Here is a 24,854-nt window from a genome sequence, read left to right on the forward strand (position 1 = left end):
CCACCCAGAAAATAAACACATGAACTAGGCACATCACAAGGCACAAAGACAAGGCACACAGAACAAGCACAAAGGAACAGGCATAAAACAGGGCAAACGCTGTCCACACAACCAGACAGAAAACACATACACCTTCTCACAACAGGGAAGTGTTTTACCCTAATACCTCTCTGAAAAGTCTCTCTCAGCCAGTCTTTTCATGAACTTGAGGCACCCTTTAAAATAGGGTAGCTATGGAGTGATTTTAGTGACAAAACTCACACACACGAGGAAACGTTTATTCGAGCGAATTTCAAGTTTTCGCAAGGATGAATTTCTTCTGCGCACTCAATTTTAGCAGCCGTGAGAGGAAATTCAACAACTGCGAGCGCAGAGACTGACATACGCTCTCGCGAAAACTTGATCTGCTCGCTCGAATGTATGACTTTTGGCACTGTGTGGGCGGGAACCAAAGCAGGACGGGCTCTTCTTTGATTGGTCCTGATCGTTGAGGCTTTGACAGAGTCTCGTAGTCACTTCACGACAACCAAACTCCGGTAAGTAGCTACATGTGTTGTATGGTGAAAACGGATATATTTAATGACGAACCTAAGTATAGGTACCCCTTAAACCAGTTTTGATTAAATACTAGTGGTGATTATGGCATTTGACCCACGATCACTTTATTTATTCCAGGAAAAAGAGTCAGTTCCAGGGGCGGCTCGTCCATAAGGGCGATTGGGGCGACGCACTGCCTAGGGGGAAAGGAAAAAAAAAAAAAAAACTCCTTATGTATAAACGCAATATCATTGTAAGTCGCGTAAATGACACGTAAATTTAAATGTAATAATTTTTTTTCTGTCGGATTCTACCACTAGACCGTCTGATCTGCCTCTGTATGTCATTGTCGAATCAGGTAACAGTCGTTCAGTCAGCCTAAAGTCGTGCTTCAAATGGCCCCACCCCTTCTGGGGCGATTTGGGGCGAAATGAAAATCGCCCCAGACCTCTCCCATTGACTCCCATGTTAAATCCATTTTTTTCACAAAACAGAGCTCTCAATGCATTCTCTATGGCTTCCGGGAGGGCTTGCCCCTCCTGGTCTTGTCATAAGTAGTGGACGTAAAAGCCTATACGAACGTCATACAGCTTCGACGGAGGCATATTCTGTCAAGATGGCTGCCCTGTCCAGTGCAATAACTCGATTCGCTCTTTGACAGAAACTCCTTTTTAGTCGGCGTACTAATGAAGATAAATTGACAACAAAACAATTAGGACTTCCTAGACCAAATGTATCCATTCAACAGGTTTCTACAAAGGGAGGGAAATCCTACATCCAAGAATTGGAACGAAAGAAAATCGCGTGGCTAATGCGGTCTGTATTTCATATACCACTGTCACTTTTCATAGGTTTTACAGTGTGTTTCACAGTTCGCTTCTTGCACTAACACTGAATAATTTTTTATGTGATGACTTATTTTGCTTTTGTAAGCCAATACTTTCAAGATCAGTCAATAAATATTGTTGTTTTTGACTTATGTTACCCCTTCTTTATGATGTTACTGGACATATCATGTGTCCTGTTAAGCTATGTTACATCATACAACATTTGAGACACGTGGATAATGAAAAAGTGGGATAATTTAATGTGGAGCCACATCATGTTTGCTTATGAAGGCTCCTGGATGCAACTTTCTTCCATAGCTTTCCACCTGTAACTTGCTACTCTAGCTATGTAGCAAGAGGGGACATATTACTGTTGTGTGCTGCCAATAGTGGACAAAAAGGTATTGCTGTATGAGTTAATCAGCTAACTTAATGTACTTACTGAATGGGTCGCCTTAATCATTATAAAAAAAATTGCCCCCCCTGAGAATTTTTTCAGGAGCCACCACTGGTCAGTTCTCTAGTAACTAGCTATGTTACCTACTGGCAGATAACAGCGAACTGACTCTTTTTCCTGGAATAAATCAAGTGAAAAATTAACCAAAATTGCGCTTTTCCTAAAGTTGCAACTTTTTAGTTTGTTGTACATTTCTAACTGTATATAAAGGTAAAGGTCCGGTATTTGGCAGACACTTTTAGCTTTAGCAACACATAGGCATCCAGGACTGTCCAGGAAAGGAAATCCAGATCGACGATAACCACTGTACCACCAACACCATTAAGCTTGATGTATGTTGATACATTTCTTAAAAGTGCACATGTTAATATAAAATTGGGCAGTAATATTCTAAAAGGCACTTCAAGTGGCATGTGTTTTGAAGTCAGATTATACACCATTGAACCATTTATTTGCAGCTTGATGTTGTTAGTTGGTAGTACATTTATTTGGTAATTTGTCTGTGCATTTCTTTGCCTCATCTGGTGATCTTATTATGCTTATGTTAATTCATTTTTATTTTATTGTATTATTATAGTTAGTTTTTAATATGTTGGCACTCTGAGATTCTTTTGAATGAAGGGTGCATTACAAATAAAATAAATTATTATTATTAATTATCTAGAAGAAGCTGGTTGTGTATGTCAGGTCATGCTGTCATACTGTTGATAGGCTGGTCCTCTTCAAACCAAAAGCATGACGTGTTGCATTCTTTTTTTAATGAGAGAATAAGAAATGATCAGAAACTATGTATTTCTTTTCAATGATTTCTTTATTTTTGATCACATGCCACAGCATGACCCAAAATTCATTATACAGTTGTGTGATTTGCTAATGAAATGATGTGACAACAAATTCATCACTTTCCAACTGCTCCAGTTATCATGCATTTGATGGATTTATCATTCTTCTTAACCGCATAGCGATGGCAGTTTGCCTTGTCATACACCTCCATGCAGTCTTCAGGAAACGATATTGAAGATGGCCCACTGACATAAAAAAAAGAGACAAAAGATTTTTCATTGACAGTCACTTTGGATTTCATGCAGATGATATTGTACAGCTAATGCTCATGTAATGCATCTAATACAGCTCGTGTAGAGGTGGCAACAGGTTGGAATGTATGCAAACTTGGAGGCGTGGTCAAGAGAAACCATGCATTACATTTAGCAGACGCTTTTATCCAAAGCGACTTACAAGAATGTATACACATTTTACATTTACAGTGATGGCACACTGCACATCAGGAGCAATTAGGGGTTCAGTGTCTTGCTCAAGGACGCTTCGACAGGGAATCGAATTAGCAACCTTCTGATTACTAAACGACTTCTCTACCCCCTTCTCTACCCCCGTACCACTGTTGTCCATGCAGGCACCACAGCTATGACAATTCCATTTGTTTATAAGAGATTTCAGACAAAAAAAAAAACGTTTTTTCTTGCAAACGGGGGTCGACACACATAGTAAAAATGAGTTTCAATGAATTCCCTAACCAGTAAATTTGAATCCAGTTCTAAACAGTGCCACAGATATTATATGGTTCGTGTTATTTGCAGGGAGTGAGTGAAAGAAATAGTTTAAATTAGAGTAGTGTGTGTAGAGATGAACCTGGATTTTGAATTGTACAGGCATTTTAAATAATATATTTAATCAAATGCCTTTAGACAGCAATGGTAATGGAAGGCGGCAATGGTAACTTACACAGAGCAGCAGCTCATCCCAGTGGCAGAGCAGGTGCAGTCCATGCAGTCCTTAGTCCTCCATGTGGTCCCTACCTCGTGCAAGAGCTTACCATCCCTGCAGGCATGCACCAATTCTGAATAGAAACAATGTGGGAAGATATTATCAAAACAAGGAGACCTTTAATGGTGGCCCCTGCTGAACCCACATTGCATATGGCACTCACAACAGTGTTTTCACTTTGTTTTCTTTTATTAAATGAAAACAACATTGTACTTTGTGAACCTTGTGCCTAAGTTTAAATCTGTGAAAGTTGTAGTTACCTGGTGCCTTCGACATAAAACAATAAGCATGAGCCAGGGAGGGCAATATGCACAGCACCAGAAGCAGTGCTGCAGAGACCTTAACATGAAAACAAGGATGAAACCCTCAGTGTGCATCACTTCAATACCATCGATAGACCATAATAAAATAACAAAACTTACCATTGTGTCAGACTGTGTGAGTAAGTAACGCTGATGCAGCAGGTAGCAAAGGCTCTGTTTTACCTTTGAGTGGCATGGACAGTTAAATACCCTGTGGAATAGGGGTGGACACCAGAGGAGGGTCATGGACTTCCTCTTTTTTTTTTTTCATGCTCTTGATATTACCTAACATGGTAACTAATTGTTTCAGACCTGCACTGTCAGTATTAAAAGAAACATTCAAAGGTATCCTTTTAACTCAACAAGTGAGGAACACTGGTGAAAATCCAAGTATTGTATTATCAACTTCAGCGAATGGATTGTATGTAATCTTGCTAGTTAGCTAACGCTAGCTAGCCAGTGACATATGACGTTCCTTGTTCAAATTCAGCGTGAGGGGGGCTCATACCTCTTCAGAGTGTTTGTTTTATTAGATGATTAATTGTTCTATTTGAGACAGTAATTTGATTTGTACTTAAGTTATAGTTTTATTAAAAGGCCCATCCAGGCCAAACAGCAATCCTGTCTCCTGCTCTCCTGTGTGTGCTGAGGTGTTATCTTTCGATTTCAATCTTTGTTTCCATATGAACTGTGTAGTAAAAGGTGTCATATGAAAGGTATCATTATTAAATGCATCATAAATATAGAGCAGCACTTACCTCATTTAACTTACTTTGCAGTAACATTGAATTTGTCAACATTCTTCTCACCACTGATAATGGGTTTTTGATTGGAACCTTGATTATGTCAATGTTTGATTATGTCAATACATTTTGGTACGTAGCACCCTGACTATGCAAGCCATATATACATATTCAGTATTGCTATATTCAGCACAGCCTCACCTTTCCAACAAGCTATCATATGTGTTTCTATGACAATCCCTGACAAAGCAACTACAAAGTAAATGAGAACATTCTGCATAGATATCATTTTTTTTGCATGTCCGCTGATTGTAGGTATGTGTTCCTAGGTCTGTATATATGGCATAGAACAAGATATTCACATATAGTCTTTTCAAGTAGGTAAAGCAACATCCTGACTCCGAGCATGTCAAGTTTCAAAGCTCTCAGATCTTGTGTTCTCAATCTGCTTCAGTTTATGTCTTAACTCCCATACGGCCAGGCTATATTCTATGTTCTTTTTTAGTTTTGTGGTGTATAACAATATCTATCAATTTAACCATTTTTGCAGTAAAATATTTGTATCCAAGAATCCATTTCATATATGAGAGACTTTAGAGATGAGGAAAAACATTGTTGGATTTAGTTCTACCTCCGGTAGGGGTATCTCAAAAACTAAAGCCCTTTTTGACAGTTTGTCACTAGGCTAGTACTGTAGAACTGTTAAAAAGTTTGGATTGTTTACGGCGGGGGCGCCAGGAGTGAAGCTTGCCTAGGGCGCCAAATGTGCTAGAAACACACACTATCCACACAAACAGGATTCACGGATTCAGGATTCGAAAACAGGATTCAGGATTCGCACTCTGGATTGAATTTGACACCACAGGCTATGGTAAACATGGCAGAGGGGCGTACATGGCAGCTGTGATGTTTGTTATGATATTGCTGGTCTAGTTTATCTTCTGAGTTCTGACGAACTATGATAACCCAAGCACACGCTGCAAGAATTTTCAGAGGAAATGACCTTTAACTTTTGACTGAACAACAGAACGATGTTTTTGTTGGCGTTCTGCGACATCGGCAGCCAGTTTGCTACTTTACTCAGTCTCTGGCAGACGTCAGACGCTGTGGCCGGTAAAGCACGTCTCTGTACCTCACGTTGTGCCATATTTCAATCAGAATGGCCGGCGGCCCCCGTGGTAAAGGTCTGCAGTGTGACGGTACTTCGCACAGGGCCGCGGGCGGAAGAACGGCTGTCAGTCAGGTAGGAGTCTAATCCCTTTTGACTCCCCGCGCACCGCCGGAGCCACTGAGCATCCTCCCTCCTGTCAATCAAACCCTGCCACATGTCAGGCGCATCGAGAGGTCGTGACTACCTGCGTAAGCCGCGGGACATGGATACCTATTCCTGGAGAGACACAGTGTGTATGTGTTAGACATATATAGAGAGAGGGAGAGTGTAGCTGTTTATCAGTCTTCAACTAATTGAAGAGATGGTTAGGCTTTAGGAAGCCGTAACATAGGCCCTCTGTTTGCAGCGTAAAGGTTAAAGAACTGTCCTTCACGCTGCTGTCTTTACTTAAGGATATTTACATACACATGGAACAGTGAGAAAAACGAATTCCAATTTACTTGCTGTGAAGTGGCCGCAGTGGGTTTATTTGATCAAACCTTGTGTTTCCTGAACATCAAATGTCTGCTTGATAAAAGACCACAGTCCATTCTTTGAATTAGTCCCCCTCTAATGTTCTGAAGCACTTCAAAGTATCCAGCAAGGATTATTTTGCTATTGTCATATCTGCAAAAGGTTAATTTATATTTCTACATTTAGAAAAATGACTCAAAACACAGGCATAGACCTTCATCACTGCGCGATACCTGTTTAGCCCTCTCCCTCTCCTCCTCATCTTCATCATCATCCGCATCCTCATGTCCATGCATCTTTTCACTTCCTCTTTCCTCTGTCAGCTCAGCAACTGAGAATTAACAAGGTCCAAGTGCACTTTTGGACATCCACGATCAAATAACCACCATTTTATGAAATGCATTTTCATATCATTTTATTTTCAATTATTTTTATAAATAATATAGTGGTCATATTATATATGTGAAAGTCATATTATTTGATATTATTTGGTGCAAAAAAAAAAAACAGACGTCAGGTAATTCTCAGTTTGACGAGCTGTGATACAGGAGCATATCATAGTGTGTGACTCTGGAGGTGTCATCTTATTCTGCTCCTGTCCAGCCAACTCCTCCTTTACTCCATCGTCACGTCCCCCACATCCACTCCTCCTTTAACTCTCATCCCCCTCTCCTTCCACCCTTCCGCTCTCTCATCCCTCCTGCGTCATCTCCTCTCCCTGTCAAATTCACTCCATTCCATCTCCTTTTGTAATTAAATCTGTATAAATCAAGGCCGTGTGTGCATATGTGTCTCGTTCTTTTTGCCGTGGCGTGTGCAGGGGGCTTGGTGCTGTGGATACTAGACAATCACACACGCGCGATTTACGGGTGGTGGGTTCTTTTCTTTGGTTCGCAGCTAATCAGACCGTGTAGCTAATTTCCTGTCACCACGTATCTCTATCTTCTGTCAACAGTGTTGAAATGATCAACTGTGTGTGTGTGTGTGTGTGTGTGTGTGTATGTGTGTCTGTGTGTGTGTGTGGAGAGGGTGGTGACATATTTGCTCACCGTGACCGGAGGTGACAACAAGGACCAGCCAGATACTCTCCAGCACTGTTGTCTTCATGCTTGCATAGCCTCAGTAGTAGCCTCAGTCATTCCAGCTCCCTTAAAGTGTGCTTCCATTCATCTCCATCTTCACTGAAAACACTGCTCATGTCACTTTTCCACATCCCTCTTCAAAAAACCCCAAAACTTTATAAAGTTACTTCATTAAATATATTTGAATTCACCAACATTCCCCTTGAAAAACATGCAGCACCCAGAACTGCTGTCTTCACTGTACACACATCCCTCACAAGAATAAGTCCTGAAACTTTCTTATAATCTGATGACTGTTAACACTAGTAGGGGAATAAAATGACTGTAAAGGATTCATTTACAGTTTCCCTGAAAACATCTAGCAATGCTGTCGTCACCTGTCTACTTCCCTCACAAGAAATCCCCTCAACCTCTGTGAAATATGCTTACAGTCATCCACCCTTTCCCTGGAAACAAGCAACATCCAGCACTTCACATTGTACAACTTCCGTCAAATCTGCTTCCATCCATCATAAACGTTTCCTGACACCATGCAGCACCCCTTCTTATGGAGGAACCGGCCTTCATTCGAAAGAGAAACCCTCTTTTTCTTTAATCTCTTGGTAAGGGGTGACCCTCTCATTACTTACCCTTTATTCAATATTAAAATCTCTTTTATATTCCTTTATATTCTTTCATATTCCTTTTATATATATATTTTATATTATAACAACCCTGAAGATCCAAGGGTCTATTTTTCATAGTGACTGGGAATATAAAGTGGGCTTGTGTAGTGTGTGTGTGTGTGTGTGTGTGTGTGTGTGTGTGTGTGTGTGTGTGTGTGTGTGTGTGTGTGTGCGTGTGTGTGTGTGTTGATGGTAATTCGTTTTATACCATATATTGAAGATTCAGTCTTAGGTTTGATCAGTCAGGATCCAGGTTTATTCTTGAAGAATGGCGGCCGACCATTTGTGAGACAGAGACTTTCAGATCCATCCTCCCTCACAGAACTTCACCTCAGCATATCTGATTATCCCTTGAGGGACAGTCTGTTAAATACACTGACATCTAAAGGGGTGTTACCGATTATTCAAATGGGCCATGCATGCAGGGTTCTTTGTCTCGACCTGGGGGGGGGGAGGTGAGAGTCTAGTATCACACCTCACTACCCAGGTCAGCCCAAAGTATATTCACTAAGGAGAGTGCACTCATGGCTAGTTAAATCCAAATAAAAGTAATAATTATAACTAGGTATAATATCATTGACTTATTGACTATGGCATATTCTTATGACCTATGCTGGTCCCTTCAGTGTGTGTGTGTGGTGGGCCCTGTGGTTGAAAAGGACTTCTCCTGGAGCAGACTGAACCATTTGTCATCCTCAACTCTCCATGTGTAGTGAAGTGGAAAAATATTTGATGGCCACCTTAAATTTCAGAATAATTTGATAAAACCTCTGAAGTGGAGATCATGACTCCAAATAAACATGAGTCTCCGCATCAGTCTGTTTACTATCATTAATCTTGGTGCGGTGAGTCATCCTGCCTACCTGTGTCCTACGACGGCTTCAGGAAATGTCATGTCAGTGTCAGAGACGACAGGCATGTCTTTGGTTGAAGCTTTTTAGAGACGTACACAGCCTGGAGGCCATGTTTTAAATTTAGAATTCATCGAGAATAAACTCAGAAACTAAGAAAAGCACACACACACACACGCATAAACAAAAACATACAGTACAAACTTAGAGAGAGCTCTCACACACACACACACACATTATTAGAAGTCAAACATAAACACAAGTGCACAGTGTTTTAATCACTCATAAACGATTTCTGCAGTGCATATACACACACACACACACACACACACACACACACAGACACACACATACATACACACACACACCCACAAAGGAAGTCCCCTTGAGTGCTTTGTAGGCCATGTTGAGGTCATGCTGGCGGTCCTCATGTGAGCTGTCGTGTGTCATGATGTGTGTGCATGTGTGTGTGTGTGTGTTAGTGTATGAGTCATATGAGCTGTCATGTGTAATGGTGTGTGTTAGTCAGCTATGGTTCTCAGTGCCATGCCATGCCATGCCATGCGTGCTCCGTGCCCGCCGACTCAACTAATGGCACTTTCACTCTGACACATGTGGCGCTGCATCTGCATACGCCAACAGCACGCCCCAATTAGCCAGCTAGCCAGCCGGCGCACACAGCCCAGTTAGCAGCCGGAACCTCACCAACCATGTGTGTGTACTCCGGATGCTGCCTGTCAGTGTTTTTGTTAATGTTGACAGCTGCCAGTCACAAAAGATCTGAAGGGTTTTATATAGAACAGCAAAGAACTGAATTGAATCCTCACTGTACTTGTTACTCATAAAAAAAACGGTCCTTCAGGGCCAGAAAAAGTATTGCTGACGCTGGCCATCCAAGACCCCCTCAATGTCCATCTTTTGTGCCTTCCTTCTCAGATGTTGATGAGGAAACTGCAGAAACCTGTCAGCTCTCCCCTTCAGGGTCCGTTGCCCTCCGCCATGTCAAATGAAGTTGTGAACACACATACCCTGTGTTGTGTAACACTTGCTTGGGATGTAAAGCTGGCCATTAATAGGGAGTGATTAGTCTGCTAAGTTGAGCACCACCTCGCCTCTTATCACCTCCACAAATATTGGGATTAGCTGAAGACCCAAGACCAACAGGAAACATACTGTGTGTGTGTGTGTGTGTCTGTGGTTGCTGATATTTCTGTTAACACCCTCCTTGTTGGACCCACAAGCCCCCTCAGGATCAGAATGTTCCAGAAAGTTATCGTCTTAACGTTTGTCAGAATAAACACGTCAATATCTATACGTTAACATCAACAAAGTCTGTTTGTGTGCATGTGCTCACAAGAGTTGCGTTATGGCGTAGAGAAGAGATCATGCATGATGGCTTCTCTGACATGTGATTTGACAAAAATCTTCTCTACATCTTTGTGATGTACACAGAGTTTGTTGTGAAGATGAGGGGGCATCCACACCCACCCCCCCACTCATCCTCCTACCCTCCTAACCCCCCCCCCCCCCCCGTCCACCCAGCATCCTGCCCCCTCCCTCGCATCACCCTCCTAACCCCCCTCCACCCAGCATCCTGCCACTCCTCGCATCACCATCCTCCCCCCACCCCCCCACTCATCCTACTGCCCACCCTCTTGCTAACCCCACACACCACATTCACCCTCCTGCCCCCCCCCCCCCCCCCATCGCTTGGCTGACTGGGTGCGGAAGGGCTGGGGGTGTTTGCGTGGGGGGGGGTAGAGGACCTGTCTCCATCTTTAGACGTACACCCACGGGTGTGGGGGCCTGAGCTGATGTTCTCTGACAGGTTTCTGCATGGCGAGGCAACGCATCCTCACTGCGGCTGAGTGACTGCCACAGTAAGCCAGCATTTAACATCTCAATCACAGCCACCTGTGGGAAGAGACGAGCATTCAGGCTGTGACATCTCACGACGTGAGCGTTCTCTGAGAGATGCCAGTCTTGCTTCAGTCTGGTCTCATGAAGCCATTGATACTGGCCCAGTTCTGGCTCATGTCTGGCTCACATCCTGCTCAGATATTTTACAAAGTTAGTGACTGGGGATGGCTGCGCTTTCTGTCTGAAATGACAGAGTCTCTTCTCAGTCACTCCTCAGTCTCGTCTCAGTCACTTCTCAGTCACTTCTCAGTCTCGTCTCAGTCACTTCTCAGTCTCGTCTCAGTCACTTCTCATGGAGGAATCTGCCCAGATCTGGCTCAAAGATCATCGTTCTCTGGGATGGCTGGTCTTGTGCGTGGCTGTGTGCGGTGGACGCACTGCTCTGTTTTCATTTAATTTCAGGCCTCAGACGAAGCATCTCTCATTGCTCTCTTACAAGATAACATGAGACATTAGCCTGAGAGCAATCAGACTCGGCTCAGGAGTGCAGATTTACTCAACTAGATGGAGATCATCCTGGCTCCAATCAACGGCAATTTTGGTCCGGATGCAAATGGGGTGAGCTGAAATTAGAGCCATTTGTCAAAGCTGGGGCCATAAGACGATAACTATGTTAAACTTCAAGCCAACTGAGTCTGTCTCTCTGGCTGTAATGGGCTGTGATTATGCTGTTGAGTGTGTACATACGTTGTGCATTTCTGTCAGGGTTTATCACTGTCAGCCTGTTCTATGACTTCCTCCTTCCTCTCAGGCACTGCCATTCCTGAATGCAATTCCACCTCACAGGCACATAGTCAAAGACCTTCCACTGTCCTTATCACTCAAATCATTGTCTGTCTTCTAAATAATCCTTTGAGATTTATGAATGGTGATTCTAGATGATGTTTAATGGCTCAGGATGGTGGGGGGCAGTGTTCCTGGTCAATAGTAGATTACCGTGGGGTAATCTGCGTCATGGAAATGGTAACGCCCCCTTTGGGGGGGAAACAAACATTGATTTCAGTGTGAAAGATCGGTAGCAGTTACACCCTACTCTTAGTTCTGAAGTTACGGGGGATTCAACCTGTTGATTAACATAGTGGTTTTATACATTTATCTAACTGATTGAAAATATGTTTGTTACCAACCAAATTCGCCTTCATTTGCCCATTTATTTCCCTGTCAGTGATGTGTCTCCTCCCTTAATATGTCTCTGAAGCTGCATAAAGGGTTGGCCGTTAGTGTTGTTGCAAGAAAACTTGAAGAGTTTCAAACGTCAAATGTTTCAAATGTCAACACTTCTGCATTTAAAAAGTTACCTTAGCTAGTTTAGCTACCCAGCAACCAGGCTGCCGGTACATACAGGTAGCTGCATGGGTTCAAATGAAGTAACTTTTCTCCAAATCAACTCACTAACTGATGGTCTTAGGCTCAAAATGAACAAAACCACTTATGGATAAAGGGCTCCAAATGACCCTTAACTACTCCAGACAGAAATATTGGCAAAAGTTTTTGTGAAATCCCACAAGTCTCCCACTAACGTCAATTGGGCAAGAGCTTTTCTCTGGTCAGCCCCCCCCCCCCCCCCCCCACACACACACACACACACATTTGCAGCTCCTGCTCCAACTCAATCCTCTCTGGTGTACATTCTCTCTGGTGTGTGTCATGATGGATAAAAGTGTGTGTCATTAATGAATATCGGCCCTCTGTTGGGATCCTGTCCTTATGAACCCCCACCCCAGTGGGGGATTCCCAGCACAGTTTCCCCGAACTACCGGTCATTACCAGTTCACCAGTTTGAAGGGACTTTTTGTCCACTGGACACTGAAGAAGAAAAGCTTTGACATTCTTACTGGGTTTTAGCTGTCATCATCTCAGCTTTATCATATTCTTTGTGTGTATATAAGCCACTGCATTGAATATGCTATATAACATCTGGAAACATTGACTTAGAGATGCTCAATGTGGGTAACTATACACAAAGTAATTGGTTTGAATCCGTTAGCATCTGGTATGCCAAGGGTTCCGTGGTCCAAACTAACACTAATTAGACACTTTAATAGGTGCAGGAAGGGTCATACAGTAAGCTAACAGCGGGGATATCCACGTTTTCCCTCTCTATGAAGCTCCAAACAGTAGGAGGTGGGGACAATACACCAATTAAGAGTGGAGAATTTGCGTGAGAACCACTGAATAGAAAAGAAAATTAGTCATATGTTGGGGCTACTTTTACGAGCTCAGCTCATTATTTCGCGCTTTCATGGTAATTATTGCCGGTGTGATCTCGTAAACGCAACCATTGCTCATACCTGCCAGTCCGTTATTAAGGATAGCAGAGTTCATAGCATCGTTTTTATTGGTTTCCAGCCGCCCAACAGTGGAACGTGACGCCAGCTCCTCTGCCCGCCTGCTGATGTCATCATGTTATTCAGATATGATGAAGGTTTTTTAGGTGAGGGGGAGGAGGAAGTGGCTTGGGGGTGTGTGTGTGTGGGGGGGTTAACCACTGGAAGGGCACTCCATTCATTGTCCATCAGCACTGACTAATCATATCGCGGCAACAATGTAAATCCGGTAGCGCAAGGCCATGCGTCTCTGGAAACATAAAACTGGCTGAACCCAGAGCAGACGTGCTGCGGAAAAAGTGCGCTTTCAGCGAGAGCGAACGGGGGAGGATACGGGAGAGGCCTTAACAAAACAATCGCCAAGGTCTGTGGGCATTGTATTATGTGGGCTGCATACTGGTTTACTGATAGGGCTCTGCAGCAGGTCAGAGCCCTGGCCGAGGGAGCTGTCTGCTCGCCATGGTGCTGAAGTTCTTCAACACAGGCGCAGCAAAGCACAGGTGGCTACTCTCATCACCATAATGTGTCTTAAAGATTGTGTTTGTCCTTCATCTTGACATTTCATTGTTTACAGAGAAGTTTACATGGAAATACACGCTATATCCGTACAAAACCATAGTGAGTTTCCCAACTATGTCCAGGTCCTTGGGTTGCTATGAAACCAATATTAGACTACTCCCCAAATCACAAGAATCAATTAGAATCTGCAGGAGAATATTACATTCATCAATATTTCACAAACATGTAACAATCATCCTTAGATTATCTTTATGCCTAGGTTATGGTGGGGTGGAGGTTGGGGACCCCAAAGGTATGGGAATAAGAGTATTAGCTGAACTCACAGTCGGAATTCCTTTGTTTCTAATGCCTTTGTTTGATTTTTCTGGATTTAATCATTCTCAGGATGAATTTCGCCTGGGAATAAGTTATTCTTTGTGAAACATCCTAATTGAAGTGGCAGTGACTTTAAATCAGTAATTTGACTAAACTCAAAACCCACTTAAAAAAGACTGATGAACCATACAGGGACTATAACAACTCAGCTGCGACCAACACCAACGTGTACCCGGTATTGGGCATCAACAAATGCCACCTCTCCAGTAAAGTTCATGAAATTCTTTTCAGACTGTACGTAATTTGAGAGACATACGCTATCACGCAAAGACAACAGCTTGTAATATTTGTCATTTTCCGTTTGATCTCTTTTTGCTCGGTCTGTTTAACGCAAATTGCGCACAGTGCCAGGCAGTTCTACTCTGCACACACCCTTCCCCCTCCCCACCCACACTGACCCACCCATTCTTTCTCCTCCTTCACCAGCCTTCAGTTAATAAATAGCGGGGCGCCTTGAGCCCAGAGAGTTAACGCAATAACGGAGACCGTGAGAGTTGCATCTGCCCGAAGCACACGTATAAATACGAATGAACTTTGATATGTACTCCAAAACTGGTGGACCGCGCCGAGGAAGATCTTTCGACTCCGTAAACACATGCTACGAGGACAAACAACTCAACTATGAGGTAAGTCGGGTATTTATTTTCTTGTTAGGTGGTAAAATGAGGAAAGGAGACAGATTTCGTTATGCGAAATTAACTAGTCAGTTCTCACCAGTCTAACAGTTTATTTTTCTTATTCGGGGTGTTTTATATGTTTACAGTAATTTGGAAGTGTCATTGTATCAACAGGTGTATAGATTGGGCTATAATACGGTGGTAACTATGCACAAATTGTAGTCACTTTTACATTAAGTAGCCCTTGTTACAGTGCAACTGTACTATGCAATGTAACATAACATACTGACCGATGAAGACTATCAGTACACTGGCACTCAGTACCTGTGGGTAAGATTATGTACAGATTATCAAAATACTGTCGCCAACAGATCATTTGTGTCGTGCACTGTACTAAACTTGAAATTATGTCACAGTGACTTAAATATTAACCTGTGACCACGTCCTGAATCGCCATCTATTTTTAGCTTTTTTCCTAACTAGCTGAAAGGTTCCTTCAGGTTCTTAGTAATTACTTTGAGTTCCAGCATGACCTTTATCTAACGATTCCACCCATTTCTCTGGGTTCTCAGTTAAATAAAGTCCACAGGGTTGACAAAGGACTTACTACTTTGTGTTCTCTAATGATGTCACTTTAGGGATCTGGGCTCTCCAATATTCTCTCTCCTTCTCTCGAGCTCTCCCTTCTCCGTTTGTGTGTGTGTGTGTGTGTGTGAGGAAGGGAGAGAGAGTGAGAGAGAGAGAGGTAGGGATAGGTTGTCAAAGTGTTATTTAAGAGATAGCTGTGAGGCATTTTGATTTCTGTATTTGCACAGCTTGAACAGGAAATAATAAAATTGGTCGCTGACAGCCAATTGTAGCTAATTACACGATACAGCAAACCTTTCAAGTATGTCAGGGAGATTGTACTGTTTGAACTAGTCTTGTGCTGAGAGCTAGAGCATAAAGATGCTATAAAAATGTAATCAAAATGCAGGTGGCAAATTTCTTTTGCTATTTTTTTTCAAATAACACAATGGGTGAGAATATGAAGTTTCAGTTCACATACGGTGTTTACTGAATACTATTTAATACTAAACACCTGGGTGGAAAACTGAAAAAAGTAAAATTTCTACACTTCTGACAGTTTCTCCACACAAGGCCTTTTTTGGAAACTTTTTAGTAGAAGCCTTATGTTTTTTTTAGGAACATTTTCAGGAATTTCCAAAGCTTTCCAGGCAATGTTTGTTTGTCTAAGTGCAGAAGTTAGCAAGTTTAATCCTGTCTGCCCAAGTCTGCTGCATAAAAATAAGAACAACAACAACAATGATAATAAAAACAGTAATAATAACAATAACAATAATAATAACAACAATGACAATAATAATAATAATAATAATAATAATAATAATGTGTCATTTCATTATAATCTCTCTGTAAACAATACTATATTTCAGCACTTCTGGTTCGATGCTTACTCCATTCCATTGGCTTTGCTCCCCTACTGCTCTAATCTGTAATCTAATCTAATCTGATCTGTGAGCAGATGAACAAGGCCAACTTCAGCAAGATCGAAGAAAATAAAAAACTGACATCCCCCAGGAAGGGCCATGCTGCCATTCTCTTCTCTCTGAAGAATGAGGTCGGCGGGCTGGTGAAAGCCCTCAAACTCTTCCAGGTACTTCCACATCACCTGGGGATATCCGTGTTTCGACCAGTCACACGTACACCACACCGCACAGGACAGTCAGTTCATTGTTGAGTTTTTGTTTATGTGGAATTTGGGAAACTCAAATCAGCTCTGATATCAACCCTGTGGAGTTGGAGGAGAGTTTCTGGCACTATGGTGATTCTGATAGATAGAGAGATAGATAGATAGATAGATAGATAGAGAGAGATATAGATAGATAGATAGATAGATAGATAGATAGATAGGTAGATAGATCTAAGAGACAGCTGCTGGGGGGGGGGGGGGGGGGGTTAGGGTTAGGATTAGGGTTACAAACACTTGTAAAGACACACAGGAAATTACGCACTAACCACACGTGCTCCGTAAAGGACAGGTTTACTTATCTATGGGAAATCTGTGTCTCTTTACAAGTGTTTGTATGCCCCCCCCCCAGCAGCTGTCTCTTAGTTTGATGATAACCGTACTGAGCAGTCCTTTATGGTGCCAGTGTGGTTAGTACATCATTTCCTATTTATCTCTGGAAAATCTCTGTCTGTCTTAACAAGTGTTTGTAAACCCCCCCCCCCCCCCCCCATTTTTTCCTTCTGTGAGGCGCATTGTGTTACCTCCTGGTATGAAATGCGCTGTACAAAAAAAGTTAGATTTTTATATGATTTGATTTGATAGATAGATAGATGGATGGATGGATAGATAGATAGATGGATATATAGATACAGTAGATAGATAGACAGATATGTAGATAGATAGATAGATAGATAGATGGATATATAGATAGATAGATGGATGGATAGATAGACGGATAGATGGACAGATATGTAGATAGACAGATAGAGAGATAGAGAGATGGATGGATAGATAGACGGATAGATGGACAGATATGTAGATAGACAGATAGAGAGATAGAGAGATAGATAATTAGAGAGAGTGCTTTATTGGAAATGGAAAATGTAGTAAATGACTTGTGTGTTTGGTCCTCAGGAAAGTCACTACAACATTGAGGCTCGTAAGCGGCGAAACTCTGAGTTTGAGGTGTTTGTGGACTGCGACAGCGACCACCAGCAGCTTAGGGACGTGATTCAGCTTCTGCAGAAGCACATGAACCTCGCTGACATGGACCTCAAAGACAACTTCAGCCTGCCTGACGATGGTACTGTACACATGACTTCAGAAACTCATAAAAAAAAAAAAAATGATATGTATTTTTATAATACTCACATTTAATCATTCAGTAGATGTTTATTTTATCCAAAGCAACTTGTAGTTCAGAGCAGGTACACATTTTAATCTGTATATGTGCTCCCTGGACAGCAAACCCATTACTTTAGTGTTTCTAGTACCCATAGGCGGAGATCACGGGGGGGACGGGGGGGACGTGTCCCCCCCTACCATAAAGTTGTCCCCCCCAACAATCATTGGAAACAAAACAATTTTTTTTTTAAATATAGTAATTTGAAATAAATGCACGACAACACAAGGTGTGCTAATTATAAACGTAAAACAATGTGTTTTTAAGTTTTGAAAAATCATGATCCCCCTATTCCTTAAAATGGTTTGGTTCACATGCTGTTTCCACCGGGCGGGGCTACCGGCAGCTCCGTGTTTCAGTCAATTAGCCAAGTACACGGTCAGACAGTGAGACTGTTTCCTCCTCTCTCCCACTGACGCAGTTAAAGTTTTTTCTAAACTCCTTTTACGAAGTTACAATCGATATGCACAAGTATACATAAGTTTAATGATGGATTGACATGACAACGTGAACGTTTGCTGATAATAACACACGCATGCCGGTAATTAACACCGTTAGGATAGCTAGCTAGACAGTTAGGACACTGTCCTGTCAGGGGCAGGTTAATGTTAGTTAATAAAGGTAGGTCTACATCTCAGTGCCTCTCCAGATTAGTTAAATTAACTGAAGGTAAATTAATTTAATCTTTCCCTGCGGTGCCTGAACAATGCTGGTATTGGATATATGTATCTGCAATCGTGATGACCGTGAGATGCGGATTCTCCCTCTTGTATTGTGTAATCTGTAAATTCTCGCCTCAAATGTAAGCGTGTTATCCACCATATATCTATGTTTTAAATGTTATGCATATCCCTCCATTGCAGTATGAAGGCCCTTTTGATGGCTTCTAGACGGAATCAGGTTCTTTTGTCTCCAAAAGTTGTCTCGAGGCTCTTGGGATATCGTTTTGACACTGATAGCTGCCATTGACTAGTCAGCTCGGATAACTTGTCCGAGTTAGGAACAGTAAATATTGGTGGCGGGGCTTATTGATAGGTCAAATTGAACTGTTTTAGAACTTATTTTGAGCATCAAGTTCTCTTGAACTTTGGACATTATTTGTCTGTGAGTAGATATTTTGTGTTAGTACATTTAATGCCATTTAGAGGATTTAAAAATGACTTCGAATTTCTGTTTGTAAATGTTATTGAGAATTCGGTATTTAGCAGCTAAGTTATGCTAGCTCTCGTGAAAGCAATTTTTTCATGTCCCCCCCCCGGAATTACTCTCCGAAATTTTACCATGTATTGTCCCCCCCTACAATGAAATGGGATCTCCGCCCCTGCTAGTACCTTGCTATATCAGTTGAGCTACAGATGCAGTTTTAAGATATTTAAAATGTCCAACATTTACGATTTTAAGATGTCCGAAATTTAAGATATTTTAAGATGTCCGACATATAAGATTTTAAGATGTTTTGTTTTGTTTTGATTGTGTTTTAGATATGGATGGAGTCCCATGGTTCCCCAAGAAGATTTCCGATCTGGATCAGTGCTCGAATCGGGTTCTGATGTACGGGTCAGACCTTGACGCAGATCATCCTGTACGTTTATCTATACCGAGCCAATCTTCATTGCAATGCTTTACCATCAGTGTATGCCGGAGAAATTACACAACACTCTGTAGTAGGGATGGGCATTCGATTAAATTGTCTTAATCGATCGTCGGGAGAATTAACGATCGATTTTCGATTAATCATTAATATTTTTATATTAAAATTCACTATTTATAGGCTATATTAAAATGCAGTGAAAATAGAAAAAACACAGCGTGTTTCCTCATTGAGATATTTATTACAAGATGAACAACTCTTGCGGCAGTTAAACTTACAAGATGGACAACTCTTGTGGCAGTTAAACGGGATCCGTTCAATGGTTACACTTGAAAATATGCGCTGCTGTACTCTTAAGCAGCGGAGCCGACAGCTAGAAGCCGGTGCTCATAAACACAACTGACCTTCGTTTTTTTTTCTCTCTAACTAATTAATCTCACATTTTGAAATTCATTCATCTAGATTCATCGTGATTAAAAGTTTGTTTTCTTCTAAAGACTAAATCTTATAAATTAACGAGTAATCACTTCAGACAGCGTGTATTTTAGACACTGTTGTTTAATTGTATTTTTTTCGTGATCTCTCGCCATCAGCCAAGGAATGTATGCGAGACACAATGGTGCCCCTCGACGGTAAATCGTAAGAATTGTCCCCTGAAGCAATTCGAATCACCTCAGTCAGCCCACCGTCTTCAACTATGTTGATGGGCCGACAGTCACCCGCAACCTAAACTGCTACAGCGTTGGTAACCTTTTCACGGACTGGTCTAGTTAATTTCCTAGAGAAGTCGTGGTTGGCGACCATCTAACCTGGGACTGCTTTCTGTCGGGTGCTTTGCATTAAGGTGATAACTTAAACACGAGCTGCTTCTGTGATAGCTACATTCAGCTTGACAAATGCTACATACAACTTTAGTTTTGTCGATTGTTCTGTCATTTTGCCTCTTAAACAGAAACTTTCCGCCCAACAATCCCTCAGCTCTCTCCATCTTCAACTACCGTCTCGGTCTCTTCAATCTAACTGACTGCAGACAAGGGGCGGTTTCGTGCCATGGGTCAACGCGCACCGGAAGTAAACAAAGTTGCGTTAACTGCGTTCAAATATTTGATTGCATTAATCTCCGCCACAATAATCTCATAGAATAACGCGTTAACTTTGACAGCCCTAAAATAAATAAATTACACGCACACTTCGCAACAGAACATGTTTTAATCGATGAAAAAATTATTTCATCGAGGAAATTCTTAATGATCAATTAATCGATCGTCGATTAATTATGCCCATCCCTACTCTGTAGCCTGGTTTGACTTGCACATATAATCTGCTTGCACTTCCAAATCAAACTCAAGCAAAGTATGTCACTGTACAAGTCCACTAACTAACATGTTCTGTCTGTAACAGGGTTTCAAAGACAACGTGTATCGCAAGAGAAGAAAGTACTTTGCAGACTTGGCCATGGGCTACAAACAGTACGTTGATTTGATAAGTATGCCTCTATATGTCATTGTGTGTGTGTGTGTGTGTGTGTGTGTGTGTGTGTGTGTGTGTGTGTGTTTCTATGTATGTGTGTGTGTGTATGGGTTTGGGTGCTGTGTGTGTTTGCTTGAGAATATGAGATGATTGCAGGGTGGTCTAACAGAACAGACAGAACATTTTTTTGAATCCATGGAGCTATTACTGTTTGTGGACCTGGAGAGAAAGAGACGGATTACTACTCCCATTCATTTCAATGGCCACTGCTATGCAAGCTGCTTTAGCCCTGGATCTTTAAGAATGACTTTAGCTTGCTTGCTTCATGGCGCTCAGTTTTGGCACCAAAACTATGAAGAGCCAATCAGCTGAGCTTCAAATGACACATGAACACAGTAACCAAAACCATACAGTACTTGTTCATTACTGAAACCAGCCAATGGGAAACAAACTTGAAACTTCTATAGCTGATAGCTGATGCTAACTGGCTAAAGCTAACTCTCTATACCCTCCTTTGCCCCTCTCTCTCCCACCCTCCCTCCCTCTCCCCATCCCCTTTCTCCCCATCCACCACCCCCCGCCCCACGCAGTGGTGAGTCCATCCCACATGTGGACTTTACAGCGGAGGAGGTGCAGACATGGGGGGTGGTGTACCGGGAGCTGAATAAGCTGTACCCCACCCACGCCTGCCGGGAATACCTGAAGAACCTGCCCCTGCTCTCACAGCACTGCGGGTACCGCGAGGACAACATTCCACAGCTGGAGGACGTGTCGCGCTTCCTCAGAGGTCAGATACACACACACACACACACAAACACATATTAGAACACATTAGAACACACACTATAAATTACTTTAAATGTCTTTTGTGTGTATTTGGCATGACACATGTGTGACATGATTTCCACTGACATTTATGTTGTTGTTGTATGTGTGTATGCGTGTATGTGTGTGTGTGCGTGTGTGTGCCTGCTGCAGAGCGCACTGGCTTCACCATTCGGCCGGTGGCTGGCTACCTCTCTCCACGTGACTTCCTTGCTGGCTTGGCGTTCCGCGTGTTCCATTGTACCCAGTATGTACGTCACAGATCAGATCCTCTCTACACACCTGAACCGTGAGTAAAGAGTTCATGAGCTTCTTACTTATTAGAATGCCATTAACTGTATTTTTTAAAATATTTATATTGTGTGTTTGTGTATGACGTGATGTGTCTGTGTGTGTGTGTGTGTGTGTGTGTGTGTGTGTGTGTGTGTGTGTGTATGACGTGATGTGTATATGTGTGTGTCTGTGTGTGTGTGTGTGTGTGTGTGTGTCTACCCTCCATTCTCCTCCCCAGAGACACGTGCCATGAGCTGCTGGGCCATGTGCCGCTGCTGGCAGAACCCAGTTTTGCTCAGTTCTCTCAGGAGCTCGGTCTCGCTTCCCTGGGCGCCTCCGACGACTCCGTCCAGAAGCTCGCCACCGTGAGTCCTCATCCGATCACACTACAGCTAACCACATCATCATCCAATCAAACTACAGCTTATCACATCAACATCCAATCACACTACAGCTTACCACATCCTCATCCAATCATACTAATAAGTACTTTACCTCAAAATCATGCAATACCACTGTTGTTAAACTCAACATCTAATCATAGTATTCTGAAGATTAATACAGCATCAGTATAACTACACTCCTTTTTTTTTGTTTTTTTAATGATTACACTTCATGTGCTCCACGATCAACACTGGTCCCTGAGTGACATTACTACACTGCAGAAATAACCATTGGCTGTAATGTTGTTAGTGTCATGCCCATAGAGATTAATAATTTACTCTCTACTTTGACACAAAACAAAGCAGTATTAACAGGGCAAAATCCCACTTCATTACTTCCTGGAATATTTTTACAGTTGTCTCAAAAACAAACAAAAGTTGTCTTTTTAAGATTACTTTTCCTGTTGCGAATAGTTTCACCTTGTTACCTTTTTTCATTTGTCTTCTGACCAATAAACATTGTGAATCATAAAAAAGTATCAGTGTCATGCCCTAGTGTGTGACTTGCAGTGGTGCAGTGGCTAACTCTCTACCCTCTCCTGTGATTCCAGTGTTACTTCTTCACGGTGGAGTTTGGCCTGTGCAAACAGGAGGGGCGACTCCGAGCGTATGGAGCTGGTCTGCTGTCTTCCATCAGTGAGCTGAAGGTAACACTAACCACCCCAGCATAAAGTCATGTTTATTAACATAGCATGTTTAAAAATCAGAATCAGATTCAGAGCGCATGGAGCTGGTCTGCAGTAACGCTAATCATATAAAAAAGAAGTCATATTTATTTGGCACATTTCAAAATCAGCCATGTACAGCATTCTGATACTATTAACTAAGTAACAGTTTGATGCAAAAAGTTTGATCAACGCAGTATTTCAGTTACATGACAGCAAATGGTACTTAGAAATCTGAAAGATTCTAGTAGTCGAACCAGTATAGATTGTATGCAGTAATAAAGTCTTGCACTTATACATTTAGGAAGTGCCACAGAATAGTTTGTTTGGATATTTGAATTAAATTGGTTTATATTGGATAAAGGATCAAGTTTATCTTTGGTAAAATATTACAATGTTTTTGTACTAAAATGAATGATTTGCCATCTTTTGTGTCTTTCACCAGCATGCTTTGTCTGGCAAAGCAAACATCCTGCCCTTTGACCCCGATGTCACGTGTAAGCAGGAGTGCCTCATCACCACCTTTCAGGACGTCTACTTCCTGTCTGGGAGCTTTGAGGAAGCCAAAGTCAAGATGAGGTGACTGTGGGCTTCCTATGCGTTACTTCCTGTTTCCTGTTTCCTTGGTCAGGGGACCACGTCAGCACTCAAACCTGCATCCTCTTTTCTCTCGCCATCTGCCCCTTTCTCTCACCCCTCACCTGCCTCCCTCTCACGCTCTGCCCTCCCCCCCCCCCCTCTTTTGCCCTGGCAGGGAGTTTGCTAAGACGATCAAGCGTCCGTTTACGGTGCGCTACAACCCCTACACACAGAGTGTGGACGTGCTGAAGGACATGCCCAGCATCAACAGCGTGGTGGAGGAGCTCCGGCACGAGCTGGACATCGTGGGAGACGCCCTGCAGAGGCTCAACCAGCACATGGCAGTCTGATCACCGCACCGCACCGCACCGCACCGCACCGCACCGCACCGCACGCCTGTACTTGTACCCTGAAACACTTGGGGCTCTGATCACCCCGCTGTGCCATCTATGTCCTGTACCCCACAATACCAGGGGGTCTAATCAACCTGCTGCACCCCTAACCATGCACCCCTGAACCCCTGACCTCTGATGAGTCCCACTGCACCCCTTAACCTTGTAGCCCCGTACCCCACCACCACACCCACCCCACCCTAACTGCACCCCAAACACACCGCACAGTCCCACACCACCCCACGTCAGGTTCATTTAGCTCTCCTTCAGCGGACCATAAACCACCAACATAGCATTTGAGGATGTAATCAAAGCAAGCTACCTACAAAACACACGTCCCCCGGCACTGCTGCTACTCCTCCACCTCTGTTTCTCTCTGTGTGCCACTCCAACCACCCCATCCACCCCCCTGTGCCACCCCATACCAACCCAATCCCTCCCCTGTGCTACCCCATACCACCCCAATGTCCCCCTATACCACCCCCTGTACCCACTCCAATGCTCTCCCTTGCCATCCCATGCCCTGAACAACACCATACCACCGCCTGTACCCACCCCAATGCCCCCCCCCGTGCCACCCCATGACAGCCCTGTGCCCGCACATGTACCCCCTCCCCGGTTGCCCTGTACCCATCATCCCCACACACCTTTGCCAAAGAATCACTGAGCACCAAAGATACTCAGCACAATTCAATCAGTGAAGTGTGTTCAGTTAAGTGTGTTAATGTGTGCTTGTCTGTCCTGCACTTTGTCTTTCTATGGCAATGTACTGATAAGATGTTAATGTTCAATGAGAAAAGAATAAAATTAATGAAATATGAACCACTGACTAGATGTAAGCTTTCTAAGAATGCTATATGTTGTCTTTAAGAAATACACATACATACCCTTCAACTCATACACTACTTGCCTATATATATACACACACGCACACACACACACACACACACACGCATATTCACTGTGATAAGGTGGTGCTAATGGTTTGATTACTATAGAGGTCACCATGTAAAACAAAACACTCACACTCATACACACACACACACACACACACACACACACACACACACACA

At 42.8% G+C, this 24,854-nt stretch overlaps 2 protein-coding genes across 2 annotated transcripts; one reads left to right on the forward strand and one right to left on the reverse strand.

Moving 5' to 3' along the window:
* Nucleotides 1-2,624: 2,624 nt before the first annotated feature.
* On the reverse strand, nt 2,625-4,667 carry LOC116217953 (beta-microseminoprotein-like). The gene is made up of 4 exons (XM_031557929.2): nt 4,026-4,667; nt 3,864-3,942; nt 3,562-3,676; nt 2,625-2,849 (listed from the first exon to the last, which is right to left on the reverse strand). Exons 1-4 carry the CDS (start codon nt 4,149-4,151, stop codon nt 2,720-2,722), a joined length of 450 nt encoding a protein of 149 aa, XP_031413789.2. The 5' UTR covers nt 4,152-4,667; the 3' UTR covers nt 2,625-2,719.
* Nucleotides 4,668-14,436: 9,769 nt separating this feature from the next.
* On the forward strand, nt 14,437-24,603 carry LOC105893026 (tryptophan 5-hydroxylase 1-like). The gene is made up of 11 exons (XM_012819364.3): nt 14,437-14,637; nt 16,154-16,285; nt 17,276-17,444; nt 19,025-19,125; nt 20,536-20,603; nt 21,195-21,391; nt 21,583-21,718; nt 21,941-22,067; nt 22,697-22,792; nt 23,256-23,389; nt 23,565-24,603. Exons 1-11 carry the CDS (start codon nt 14,539-14,541, stop codon nt 23,737-23,739), a joined length of 1,434 nt encoding a protein of 477 aa, XP_012674818.2. The 5' UTR covers nt 14,437-14,538; the 3' UTR covers nt 23,740-24,603.
* Nucleotides 24,604-24,854: the final 251 nt, after the last annotated feature.

The sequence above is a fragment of the Clupea harengus genome, chromosome 20 (assembly GCF_900700415.2).
Source record: "Clupea harengus chromosome 20, Ch_v2.0.2, whole genome shotgun sequence".
Lineage (NCBI taxonomy): Eukaryota > Metazoa > Chordata > Actinopteri > Clupeiformes > Clupeidae > Clupea > Clupea harengus.